This window comes from Coturnix japonica, chromosome 3 (genome assembly GCF_001577835.2).
Source record: "Coturnix japonica isolate 7356 chromosome 3, Coturnix japonica 2.1, whole genome shotgun sequence".
Classification (NCBI taxonomy): Eukaryota; Metazoa; Chordata; class Aves; order Galliformes; family Phasianidae; genus Coturnix; species Coturnix japonica.
Window position 1 is genome coordinate 96,303,998 of NC_029518.1, and position 13,908 is coordinate 96,317,905.

The window sequence follows — 13,908 nt, forward strand, 5'->3', positions numbered from 1 at the left end:
TTGCCAAACAGCCACACACCTCTGTATTCCTTCCTGCTGAAAGGATTGATTAACACCCAACACCAATTTTTGGTCACAAACCATCTGATTTAATTAATTTCACTTTCTATATAAGGAGCTTAGGTTTCTCAGTGCCATTTGTGATACTGATGCCCTCCTTTGCTCTTCCATCACCTCCACAACTCCAGGCTGCAGCAGGGAGCCAAGATGGGATGCTCTACCACAGGATGGAAGAAGTGGAGATGAAGGGCAAGAAGCACACCAGCCAAATGCCGAGCTGTTAACACCTCTGCTGCAGAGTCACCTCCTGCTGTTTGATTAATTTGGACAGCTTAACTTGAGGGTACAAAGAAGAGAAGAGTGCTATGGGCAGAGGTTGAGGAGATCCTGGAAAGCTGCTCCAAACCTCCATTACAGACAAATCTCAGTCTTCATTACTACCCAGACCACGATACTGGACTCTTCTGCAAGCCCTACAGTGAGCACCGCATTGCTCTGCAGGAGGCTCAGTCATGCCCTGCATCCTATGCCAGAGCATATTGACAGCTGCACTCCAGGTCTGTGAGCTGATGGTTGGAATATGAGTCTATGGGCAGATAGCTGGACTGTGGGTTAACAGTTGGAGAATGGGTTGACAGTTGGACTACGGGTCTACAGGTCAATGGCTGGACTATGGGTTGACAGTCGGATTTTAGGTTGGGCTTGAGGATCTTAGTGGTCTTTTCCAACTTTAATGATTCTATGATTCTATCTTAAGAGCGCTACTGGGGCTGCCACGTTGTCCCAGGGATGCTACATGCAGCCTGCAGGCAGGGACACGTCATCCTTGTGCTGGCTCCATGCAGGGCAACACATGGAGAATCCCACAGAAGCCAAAAGCTTGGAGGGATGTCTCCTTCCTGGTGTCTCCAGGGAAGGAGATCTGGTGACCCAGACTGGGTTTGGATGATGTAGCAAACACCAGTAGATGCAGGTATTCTGAAGTCTAGACTCCCTTGTTTTCTCAAGAAATACTCCTCAATTCACCTGCCAGTTATTCACTTGGCTTCCAGCAGAAATCACAGAATACAGACCGTGCCATATTACGAATCATGCCACTGCAGTTACTTACTGCACCCACCTCCAGCAGAAGAGGTCCCAGCGACTCCTTCTCAATCACTCCCTGGCTGCTGGATGAGATGTCAGACTTCTGGACTTCATCATCAGCTGCTTTCTCTGTAGCAAAGGAAAAGGGATGTTACAGCCAAAGAACCGTAATTCCCCTACTGAAACGTAACCAATAATAAACAAAGCATTGACAGCTGGATTTCATATATCCTGCCATCCAGACAATGCGTGACGCTCATCAATAGACTTTGGCATTTTTGTGTCATCTCTCAGCCCTGTGAAGGGGAAAAACTTGAAGAAAAAAAACCCCAAAACAATGTCTTTTCTAATCCTGGTAAAATAAAGGCACTAATTCGATCACAATTTGCCACTGGCAGGAAGGAAAAACAATCCGAAGCAGAAAGGCTGGAGAGAGAGAAATCCAACATCAACATTTTGAAAAGGAAACGGTATATCCAGCTTAGTGCAGGCTGTAGTGTTTTGATGGGGAGCTTTTCAGACAACACGTTAATAAATCACGGGCAGGAGGGATTCCCAAAGGACAGGGGAAACCTGCAGCAGGAAAACCCAGCACAGCCCAAGGCGCAGAGACAACAAGGTTTGGGTCTTGGGAGGTGCTGGCTGGAGGCAGGGGTTGGACTCAGTAGTTCTTGGGGGCCCCTTCCAATTCATGTGACTCCATGGGATGTGGAGCGGGTGGTTTTGGCTCAGGAGCTCATGCAGCCATGAAGTGCAGCCATCCCTTCCCCAGCCATGGGCTCAATCCACTGATGGGGCTCCACAGGGTAAGGGGACTGTGAATGCTTTTAGCCTCCATGAGGCCACGGTGAGCGCACTGAAGGCACAATCCATGGGGTATTTGGTTCCTGGTGGATGCCACCACCTTGCTGCTGCCATGTCCACTCAGAGCACCACTGCCAGATGTTCCACTTATCCCTTTCCTCCCCAGCTTGTCCCTAAGTGAGAGCTAAACTGCATTTAGTGTTTTGCAGCGCATCGGACTCGGCAGCAAAGTGTCTAACTCCATGTAATATTTACTGCAAGAGGCACATTTGTGCTGTGATTCATTTGCGCGTAGATCTAATCCTATTAACGAGTGGCAAGTTTTATTACTCAGCATCAAATCACATTTGCAAGCCTTCCAGATGTGTCACTTGACACACTTCATCCCCCGCGTCCTCCCGGGATGTTCACCCCCATCAAACTCCCTCTGTGCATTCACCTCCCTGACTCTGCTCTTCAGCCCATACATGGCACATAGCAGGGCTTGAAGGGCAGCGAGCCTCAAGGAGCACTTGCTTTTCAGGCAGGACCAAGAGAGGAGGTATAGACTGGACAACTGGCACAGGTCACCCAGAGAGGCGGTGGTGCCCCATTCCTGCAGACAGCCAAGGTCAGGCTGGATGGGCTGTGAGCACTGATGGAGCTGTGGGTGTCCCTGATCAGTGCAGGGAGTGGGACCAGACGGCCTTGAAGGGTCCCTTCCAACTCAATCCATTCTGTCATTCTATGACCAGCAAACTGGGTTGTGCCCCCATCCCGTGGTACCGGTGCAGGGATTCAGCCCCATCATGGCAGAGGCAGCAGCAATGCTTTGAGCAGAACTCATCGTCGCTTATTACCAAAGGGCGTGAGAAACGGCTTTTTTTCCTGCTCTTTATAAATTCATGTACTTAGAGGTAATGGACCAGCTTTCAGATCTAATCCTTTAATTGGGCTGTGGGATCCTCCTCCCACTTTAGCAAAATAGTTTCATATGCCATCACCAAGCCTATTACTGGGAGGATTAGCTGGAGCTGCCGGCATCTCTCGCGTGCATCTCCTTCGCCTCCTGCAGCCCGGCCGCTCGCTGGGCTGGGAGCAGCAGCATCAGCCCCTGCTCACCTTCTGAGCGACACATTGCAGCCACACAAAACTCCTTCAAAGTGTCAGCCCGTCCCCGCAAAGCACTTAACTTAATGTGCTTAAACGCAGCTCTTTAGCGTCTCATCCCGAGCAGCAGTACCTCGGGAGAGCTACAAGGAATACATTACCACCAACCCGCTGTTTTGCTCCTTAACCCATTAGTCTCGCTCTTCTTTTTCCCATATTAAAGCTGTCTGCTTTTACCACCTCACCTGATGCCTCGCACGATGACTTGAGCTGATGGCATGGGAGCGTCCATTGCGGGCTGTGTGTTCCCTGTGCTCAATACTGAACCCGGAGCAAAGTGACGGTCCCTGCGGCCTCGGTGCTTGTAATCTAATTATAAAACTGAGGCTGGATGGACAGATCCACAGGAAAATAAAACCAGCGGGAGCAACAAATCCGCCGCTCTCCTACTGTGGGAGGCAGCCAGGATTCAGCCCTGGGGGCTTTGGCATCCGCTGGCATCATAAATCCCCATTGCGCCATAAAAGTCAGGCACACCAATGGCCCTGATTACAGCATAATTGCCTCGAACGTGATTAAAGCGGCTCCTTCTCGCAGCACAATGGGGGATGAGCTATTTTAAATGCATTCTTAAAATGACGCCTTGATTTTCTGACAGCCAGGGAGACTTATGGGTGCCTGGATGGTTGTAGGAGCCATGAGAGCTCAGCAAGCCAAAAAATCAGCTCTCAGGACTACTTACCCACCTTTAGTTGACTTCGTTGCATGAGTCTCTTTGGCAGGACAATACCTACTCTATGATTTTCAAGGAAATGGGATGTCCAGGATCCTGAACTCACATACCTGGGGCAAAGCAAGCACCCAAAACAGTGAGGAGATGCATCATGGTGAAACAGGGTGGGAGCCACTACTATGTCACTAAAGGGTATGATGGGGAAAGTCTCCAAAGAGCCTTAACTTATCCCATTTTACCCAAATCATGACAAACCCATACAAAACATGTAGATGTGGAATGGAGGGACATGGTTTAGTGGGCACGGTGGTGATGGGCTTGGTGATAGAATCACAGAGCTGTTGGAAGGGACCATGAATGGAAAGGATCATGACCTCAGAGGTCTTTTCCAACCTTAATAAGTCTACGAGTGGGCACGATGGTGATGGGTTGATGGTTGAATCTGATGATCCTGAGGTCTTTTCCAGCCTTAATGATTCTATGATTCTACGAATGGATCTTCTAAACAGGGCTTCTGGTCAGAAACTTTGTGCTCTTAAAAAACAAAGGGCACCCAGGAAACCAGAATAACCATTTCCCATTCCCAGCATGACGGCTTTTAGCGCTTCCTTTGGCACTCAAGAAGTGCTCAAGAGGATGGGAGGGGATGCTGGGGAAGGCAGGGAAGCCAATGGCAATGGCAGCCCCCAGCTCAGCTCTATCTGCTTCATAAGAGAGGAGCAAGACGACTGAATCCACAGCTGTAACTTCCCAACGACAAGCTTTGATTTTTAGTTAATTAAAATCAGATGGAACAGACTCGGTGCACCCACGGATCGAGAGCGTGACAGAAAGCTACGCCATTAATTAGTGCCTGCTACGGGACTCATCAGTCCAGTAAACCCTATAGGAAAAAACTGCCATCAAAATAAACTACTTTGCAGCAGGTTTTCTGAGCACACTGCACGCACCTTCCGGAGAACAAAAATTGATTTTAAGAAGCCACGAGAGAAAAAAAAGACAATAATAAAGGAAAACTATTAATAAAGGGAAGCAGCATGTGAGGGGACGTAGACCATAAAAAACCATGGTTTTAAATAGTGTCCAAAGAAGAAGGCATGTCCAGGGTTATTCTGTGGGGTAAAGGACAGGAGGTGGGGAAGGAACGAGCACTGCTGGCTGATGGTGGTGGCCCAGGTCAGGTATTCATCTTCAGCACAGTGTTGGCACACAAGGCCATGTGTGTCTGGGCTGGGGAGCAAAGATGTGGGGAGCGTTATGATCAAGAATCAAATGAGGAAACCTTTTGCTATGACATTAGCGAACCTACTGACTCAGGAAGGTTCACATGCCTGAAGGTGATGCTCTTCAGCTGTTCCCATGCACAGATGGGACCAATTTGTGCTGCCCCATGAAAAGCAGGGATGTGAAACCAGTTTGTTCTCCCCACTATGGCTGGAGGTTTGCTGGGAGGAATTCACCTCTTGGCTGAGAAAGCAAACAGGAAGACTCAGCAATACACAAGATGGTTTTTCCAGTGGTGCTCCCCCTACTCAACAGCATTGTTTGGGATTTACTTCATTGCTACCTTGATTACAGTGCCCAGCTATGCTCCCAGTATCAGCCCCTGTGCAATGGCTCCCACTGATGACAGCTGTTTGGAGATACCCCAAACTCAAGCTGCAGGAGCTGAGTTTTGCCCATTGCCTGCTTAAGGCACATCGGCACATTCACATGGAGGCAGATGCAGAAAACCCATCCCTGCGTCTTCCCTTGCACAGATACCAGATTCCTACAGAGCACTGTATGGAAATCAGCAGCTCTTCGGTTGTATAACTTTTTATTCTAGTAGGTGGAAGGAAATTATCTGATCTATGAATTTAAGAAACTGTGGAAAAATACAATCTGGGAGCTTCAAAGCTTGAAAAAAAACAAAAAAAACAGTGCAAGAAACAGAAGAACAGATCTCAGATTCCAGAAGTGAGCACAGCTCCCTTGGAGCCCTGTGCAGACCAGCCTGATGCCACCCCTCATGGCCACACATTGGAGACAAGCAATGGGGTCTCCCCATGATGGAGAGGTCTCTACCTGAGTTCCTCAACCTGTGCTCCTTTTGTGGGCAATGCTCAGGGCTGCCCAGACCTCCAGGGATGGGGCACCCATAGTTTCTCCAAGGAATCCATGCCAGTGCCAATCATCCACCAGTGTGGATCTGCAGGTGGAGCCCTGGATTTATATTAAGGTTAAAGCAGTGATTTAATAGCTTTTTTAAAGCCTGTATCTACCCACAACCAAGTTCCCTACGACCCTTTCATGCGAATGAATCATCAGCCTTGTTTTAACCCTTTTGGTTCTTTCTGTAGACTGCAAATACATATTTCAGCGTTGCAGTCATCCCAGCCGACCTGTGACATCCTTCCAGCCAAGGATCGCAGGCAGGGTGGACACCAGACACGTTTGTTTTTAACAAGCCTACAGCACTAATCTCCATTAACACTGCTGTTGTGCAGCTGAAGGAGCCTGATGCATAACCAGACATGCTCTTACAGCTCCTGCTGGAGTGGATTACAGAGTTCATTGACATTCCCTGAGCTGAGATGCCCCAACACGCCGTGCAAGCACTCATAGGGTTTCACAGCATAGAATCACTAGGACTGGAGCTGGAATCACTGCTGCCTTCAGCCACTGTGGTGCTTTTTATAAGGGCATGTAGCAACAGGATGAGGGGAAATGGCTTTAAACTGGAAGAGGGCAGATTTAGATTAGATATTAGGAAGGAATTCTTTACAGTGAGGGTGGTGGGACACTGAGCAGTGAGACTGTGGATGCTCCATGGAAGCACTCAAGGCCAGGCTGGATGGGGCTGTGAGCAACCTGGGCTAGAAGGAGGTGTCCCTGCCTACAGCAGGGGGTTGGAACTACATGAGCTTAAAGGTCCCTTTCAATTTAAACCATTCTTTGATTCTATGATTCACCAATGGTGCAGGGTTCAGTGGTTCTCCTTTGTGAGACTCCACATGGACCCTCAAGAGTGTGTCTTGTGACGTGGCCTAGAGCGGTCACAAGCACGGGTGCATGGCTGGACTGCATGATCTTATCAGTCATCAAACATCCCTTTCCTTGGCACGGTTTGTAAGGAAAAGCTGATAGTTCTGCTTTTGTTAAAACCCTCATTTAACAGCAAAAAGAGCAGAGCGAAGCATTGCCGCCGCTAGAACAGAAGGAGAGGGATGTTTCCTTCTGCCTTCACACCTTTTAGAGTTAAACACTAATGGTGTAGAGATGTCTTAAGTAAAATAGGCTGGTTGTCTGAACAATGTCAGGAAAAATTATACGGTGCTGAGTGAATGCAAAATTAATGAGCGCTGAACGCTGACAGGAGCTAACAGGCACGAGGAGCTGAGACTTTCTTACACTCAGCTCTGAGATCAAGCAGGTAGAACATCTCCATCTTACTGGGGGGAGGGACAGAGGGTGGAAATAAAAACTTTCATCTCAATCTGAAGGACTTAATTCATTCAAAAGCCGTGTCAACTGTGCACGGTCAAAACTGCAAAGATGAGGAAGGGAAATGTGCAGCTCTCCCTCAGCTCTCATTCAGCCCTGGCATAGCCTTTGTTCCTCTCCTGCAGGCACAAAATACGTTGCAACATGGCTTTAATGACCTGATTTAATTAAGTTTGCAAAGAATCAGCCCGTCTCTCCTCCGCTATCACACTCATACGCACTATCTTGACGCTCCAGTGCTGTGCACACTCCAATCCATGCAAAGTTACTATTAAAGATTCGCTCATGTCAACTGCTAAATCTGCTTTATGCTCAAGTTGCACGGGCACGTCAAATATGTTAACTGCACAGGCAAGGAGACAGCTGCCAAGGCGTGCAGGCAATGCAAAACCTGACGCTTCCCATGCTGCTCCCACTCCTGCCCCAGCTCTGCTCTTCTCTGGACCTCGCTTCCAAAATTAACTTTCATAGAATGGTTTGAGTTGGAAGGGACCCTTCAAGGCCATCTGGTCCCATTCCCTGCACTGAACAGGGACACCCACAGCTCCATCAGTGCTCACAGCCCCCATCTGGCCTGTCCTTAGCTGCCTGCACCCACTGCCTCTCTGGGCAACCTGTGCCAGTGCCTAATACTTTGGGATGGCCCGAACTATTCCATCCTCCCGTATGACATAATCCGCGCATGTAAGATATAATCCAGTCTTAGCACAGCAGCTGCACCAAAGCCAGTGCAAATATCAGCCTGGGGAACCCGATCTACCACTCCAACATTCATCAACCCTGCTCCCTGTAATACGGACTTAATGATTTAAAAGGTGGTTAGCTGAGACTGGCAGCTTAATTAATTAATGAATACACATCTTGGAATGAGGGAGGGAAGCTGCCTTTCTGAATACGAAGCACAGAAGGATGGGTGACAGCTACCACTTAAAACCTTCTGAACAGCACCGTTGGCTTGGCTGGGCTCTGGGCCGCCAGCTCTTCCCCAAGGCTCTGATTTTGTCACTAAGTACCACACAAAATGCCCACAAGGAATTTGTACGACTCAAGGGAAGCACTGGACAAGATGCTCAGATGCTTCTTGCTGGGCACTGGGGGACAAACCCCTCCATTCTGCAAGGAGACATGAATGTTCTTCAGGCTCTTACCCAAAGGCACGTTCGTGTGCCCGTGACTTTGCTTGTTCTGTCCAACCACATTGCTTGTCCTAACAAAAGCCGTTGTCTCCTTATACAAATCTTGCTTTATTTCTTTTGCTCAAGGGAGAACTGAGAGGATTAAAGCCTGTAAAAGTTTGTTCAGGGGAAAAGCCAAAATGAAAGCAGAAGGATTCCATGGCCAACCCCCCCATATTCAACCCAAGGATTATTTTCCCCATTCAAAAAGTGGCTTATTGTGTTAATTGCCACGCAGGGTGATGCTCACACCGGTGGGCACACGGGCTCTCCTAAGGGCCCAGAATGGGGACAGGCAGTGCAGGGATGTGCCAGGACCCCAGAGCCCCCTCTGCACATAGGACACATTTCAGTGCTCCTCTGTTGCTTCTCCTCCCACACCCAAATGGATGCCAGCTCATAGGAGTGATCATAGCAGTGATCCAGGATGAAGGACTTTGAATGGAAGGGGATTTTTTCCCCCCCCTCTTCATTTTCTGCCTTTTAAATCTGAGACTGAGTCAAGGAGGAAAAAAAAAGAGGGGGGGGGGGGAAAGAAAAAGCTAATCCAGCACAGCAGAAGGCAAGAGGAGGAGTGATTTCTACAGGTGGTTTATGACTCTCTGCGTGATCTGCACGCCTGTTACATCCTATCAGAGCCTCCACTTACAGCTAGGTGCTAAAGGATTTATTAGTTCTTGACAGTGTGAGATGTTTAAAAGCTTGAGGATGTAATAACCAAATGTTCACTTGTTAAAATAAAGGCAATGTTTGGAGAGGGCTGCGCAATTCTTAGCAGCCTCCCCTTCCCCTTGTTCTATATTTAAGCTGCCAGCTAGATTAAAACTGCCAGAAGAAGGATGAGAATTTTATTGACATGCTTTGTAGGTGGTACGGCTCCATAAAATAAACACGTCCAGGGGATGCTCCCTGGCTGCACAGGCAGAGAGTTATGTAGCACTGACCTGGGGGAGTTTGTATCTGAAATCAATCCCTGATATAAAACAGATTCCAGCAGATACGGAGGGACTGACTTCACGGGTGCCTGTGGAGGGTGTAGGCAGAGACTGAACCCATTTTGCAGCTCACATTGAAACAAACCACAGAGAGGGCGTGAAATTCCCAATGGGTTCTCAGGAACCCTTCCCATATTGTGCGCGAGGTGCAATTAGCTGCTCTGATAAAAAGGCTGCGTTTTATTCACCCCTGAGTCATCTTGCATAGAGAAAAGCATTCCTGTCCCGCACTGAAGAAGAGAGCAATGGAAGAATAGCAGTTTTCCTGGGGAAAAAAAAACAACAAAACAAACACAACAGCCCAGCATCCAAAGCCAAGTAACAATTGCTGCATTGCATTACTTTCGCTTGTCAGTTCTGCCTGTAAAGCAAGGCGCAGCCTGAGCTGTGAATTACTTGTTTACAGCTCAGAGGACACAGGAAATGAGACCTCAAAACGTTAAGATTTACAGACTTTAAGGCCAGGAGAGATCACTCCATTGGCCGATGCGACTTCCTGAGCATCGCTGAGTTCACCCACTTCTACCACAACGAGCCCTCAACTTCTGTTTGGCTCCAACCTGCACAATCCACCACTTCCCCTGGCAGCTCCATCCCAAAGTAATCACTCGGAGTTATAAATCTGGGCCCTATTCCTAATTTGTTTTTGTCTGGCTTCAGCTTTGAGTCATTCTTTGTTATGCTGGATTTAAAAACCTCTCCGGTCGCCAGCATTTTCCACTCTTGTCAGTGCTTATGCAGCGTCATCAGCCTGCTCCCACTCCTCTGGATACACTCAACAGAGCTCTTCAACTTTCCAAGCTGCAAGACATTTCCTGCAGCCCCTGATTCACCCTCACAGTTCTCCTCTCCGCCTCCCTGGGCCTTTGCAATCTTCTTTTCCCCAAAGTTTGTCAGTCGTGCAGGGAAAAAAAGAACACCCCTCAGCACAAGGGTGGGTTGACTTGTCCACAGGAGAAAACCAACACAAGGGTGGGTTGACTTGCCCACACAGAAGAGGCTCAAATGGTAGAAAGATGGCCACAAGATGTATCAGATGCTTAGACTGGACATAAGAAGGAACTTTTCGTCTCATAGGGTGGTCAGGCACTGGAATGGCTGCCCAGGGAGGTGGTGGAGTCGCCATCCCTGGCACTGTTCAAGAAGCATCTGGATAAGGAGCTACGAGATATGGTTTAGGGGTTTTACTGTAGGTATGGTAAAGGGAGGATGGTTGGACAAGATGATCTTGTAGGCCCTTTTCAACCTTGTGATTCTATGATTCTATGAAAGATTGCCCAGCTGCACTGATGAACTGCTCTAATTTCATCCATTTTCCTCTTCTTGAAGGCCATGAAGTTGGCAACTTGAGAGCAAGAGCTTAATGGAGGTGACCGGAGATGACAACGGTCATTCCCAGCAACAACCTAACGTTATTGGTAAGACCCAGTAATAGAAATAGTGATAGTCTGGGCTAATTAAATCGAGAAAAAACGAAGTTGAATTGGTTGTAATACAGAAAAGATTTCCTAGGGTAATGAAAGGCAAGGCAGAGCTATTTGACACAAAGAGCCTAGGAGAGCTTGATATGTTTGGACTAGTTGAAAAAAGGTAGAGAACAAGCGTGACAACTTCTTACAAATACATTAGGGAAGAGTGGTAATTACCAAAGAGAGGGAAGAACAAGCTAAATTAAAGGGCAACTCAACACAGGTAGAGAAATGATCTCCAACTCATCTCCACCAAAAAATGAGCAGGTGTTTGCAAATCACACAACGAGGGAAGCTCGGTGATTTTCAGATTGGATGGAGAGCACCAGGAACACCCACTCCCCACTGCCCTCACCAATTAGCAGCAGGATCCTCTTCATTATCACAAACGAATTCCTGCAAGCCCAAATTACGCAGTTAAAAGGACTGGATCTGTTTGTACTCTGTTTGCTTTGGATCAGCCTCACACTTTGGGGTTTCCAGTGGGCACCTAACGAAGCCAACGAGAAATTCCCCTTCCCTGCTGATGTCTAATCTGGCCTCCAGGGTTTGCTTGTTTATCTTTCTCTGTAGCCCTCGAATGTATGGTGAGATGAGATGAAAGCAGTGTGAGATGCTCCTCCTATTTGCATGACTTTTCCTGCAGTGGTTTGGGAAAGAAGCCGATCCTGCAGGGCTAAAGCAACCACCAGATTTGGGAACAGGAAAGAGATTTTCTGCCCAGCACCTGCCAACAGCCATCATCAGCACCGTGGCCAAAGAGGTCCTTTCTGACCCTGGGGAGGAACCCAGAGTGTACAGAACACCACCCGAAGACAAAAGCAAAGCTCTCGTTTTCTGACCTCCCTCCAAGCAAATAAAATCGGGATAGCTCCGATAAAGTCGATGCATTTAAAGAGGGGACTCCAGAACCAAGCTGACAGTTGTAGCCTGAAGAGATCGCCATCTAATTTTAGACTTGACACAAACCTTAATGTGGTTTTAATTAATTAATTAAAAATCCTTTAATTAACGTAAACCCCTTACAGCAGTTTTCATTTATTCCATTTCCACTCGCGTTGTTTCTCAGATGCCAGCCCGCTGCTTGCTTTTGTTCTTCTGCAAAACCTCAAACATTAGAGCTCAACTCTAGATTGTGGTACGTCATTGGCCTTACAGCTGCAATGCTCTGAGCTCAGGCTATTCCACGAGCCTCCAGCTTAATGATTTTCCAAGTAACAGGGTTTCCATCTCTTATCTGACTACGCAAATATTGTTCTTCCACTGCGCGGAATTGTCCTCTTTTGGGTTCACTGAAGGACCTCGTGTTGAGTCAGCAGACAAAAACTCCTGTTTAGGTAACTTCTTTCTTTTGGCTTTGGAATGTGCCACACTGCACCTCCTCCCAGCCTCACCCTGTCAATCTTCTTTGGATACCAGACTACCTTGCAGTTCAATTTCACACTGTAAATTCTCCTTTTAGCCTTTGGTACATCCAGAGTCACCAGGGCCTCCTTCCCCATCTGCACAAGAGCAAGTGCCAGATTCTGCACCATGGACCCACGTCCCCAAGTACCACATCCCCATGGTTCTCCAACACATCTAAGGGTGGCAACTCCGCCACCTCTTCCAGTGTTCAAAAGATGAGCAGTGTGTCTAATTAAAGTGTTCTGATGGGCCCTCCAGAGCCCCTTCCAGCCCAAACTCCCCTGTGACCAACCTCTGTGTCCAGAAATGAATGCTGAATCACAGAATGGTTTGGGTTGGAAGGGACCTTTAAGCTCATGTAGTTCCAACCCCCTGCTGTAGGCAGGGACACCTCCCTCTAGCCCAGGTTGCTCACAGCCCCATCCAGCCTGGCCTTGAGTGCTTCCATGCAGGGGGCATCCACAGCCTTGCTGGGCAACCTGTTGCAGTGCCTCAGTGCCCTCAGAGTAAAGAATTTCTTCCTCATATCTATTTTATGCTCTTTAATAACATCCCCCACCACTCAGTGGCTGCTAGGAAATGAAGGGGCTCTTGACTTAGGGCCCAAGGACAGAGTCTCCTCTCTGACATCACAGTCTGGGGGAGAAACCACTTTGCAAGCCATCAGTTCATCATTTTCTGGCCACTGCTAAACATAAAACCAAGGCCTTTTTGTTTTTAGAGCTCACCATATGTCGGCATTCCCAAAACCAAGAAGAAACTCAGTATTCATACTGAGGAGGATTCTATATGTTCCCCCGAGGACGCAGGACATACCTCTGCCAGAAGCTCTATATGTATATAATAAAATAAAACCAAGGCCAAAGACTCAAAATCTCAGCATATGACAAGACAGCAGGGAAACTTAATTAAAGGAAAGCCACTGACAGCCCAATGATCATATGCAACAGAGCAGCCAAAGTCAATAACTATTTCATATACTTTGCTTAATTAACCCGCTCTATTTACCCAAAAGGAAAATTACTTCCCTTAGCAGGTTACCTTACGAATGGAAGGCGGTCATAAACACAGGGCTGTCTTCTTTTTGGACGTTTCCTGGTAAACCCTAATAAAGGGATGTCAGGAGGACCTGAGCACCTTCTCTGTGGGTTTGTTTTGGTGGGGGAACAAATTGTGGAGGTGTTGTGCAGTCAGAGAAGAGGGAGAAGCGCTGTTACCCTCGGCCCCTCTGAAAATCATTAACTAAAGGCTCAAGAAACAGCCTTCTGCCTCTCTCTGTCCAAAGTAATTTGACTTAAAAATTAAGGGCCATCGTCTCTGCAGGTTAACGCAGCAAAGTGCAGAGAAGGAATCTTACTCTTAACCTACTGCCCTTTAAAATGTCTTGAAATCAGGTCGGTACTCTGTACCATTATTAGGGAATAAAACTGCGTTAATTAGAGATCTGGTTTTTCCCCTCGTCCACTCATAAAGATAAATTCAGCAGCTCAACCAGCTCTCGGTGGGTCTGGGGTCACTCCTGCAGCTCCCTGGCCATTGCCATCTCAGGTGCTATCATTGGAGAAGTCAAGCTGTGTGAATCACGGGAACAAATCCATTCATTTGGCAAGAGCAGAGAAGATCTGCTGGGGCTTTTGGACCTCGCAGGACTAGAAAGCAAACAG

At 47.8% G+C, this 13,908-nt stretch overlaps 1 protein-coding gene across 7 annotated transcripts in view; it reads right to left on the bottom strand.

The window, feature by feature from the left end:
• Positions 1 to 13,908, bottom strand: part of NCOA1 (nuclear receptor coactivator 1) — a 134,367-nt gene that overhangs the window by 26,049 nt on the left and 94,410 nt on the right. For all 7 annotated transcript variants that reach the window (XM_015859674.2, XM_015859671.2, XM_015859675.2 and 4 more), the window contains 1 exon segment: positions 1,121 to 1,215. In XM_015859674.2, coding sequence (XP_015715160.1) covers positions 1,121 to 1,215 — 95 coding nt within the window.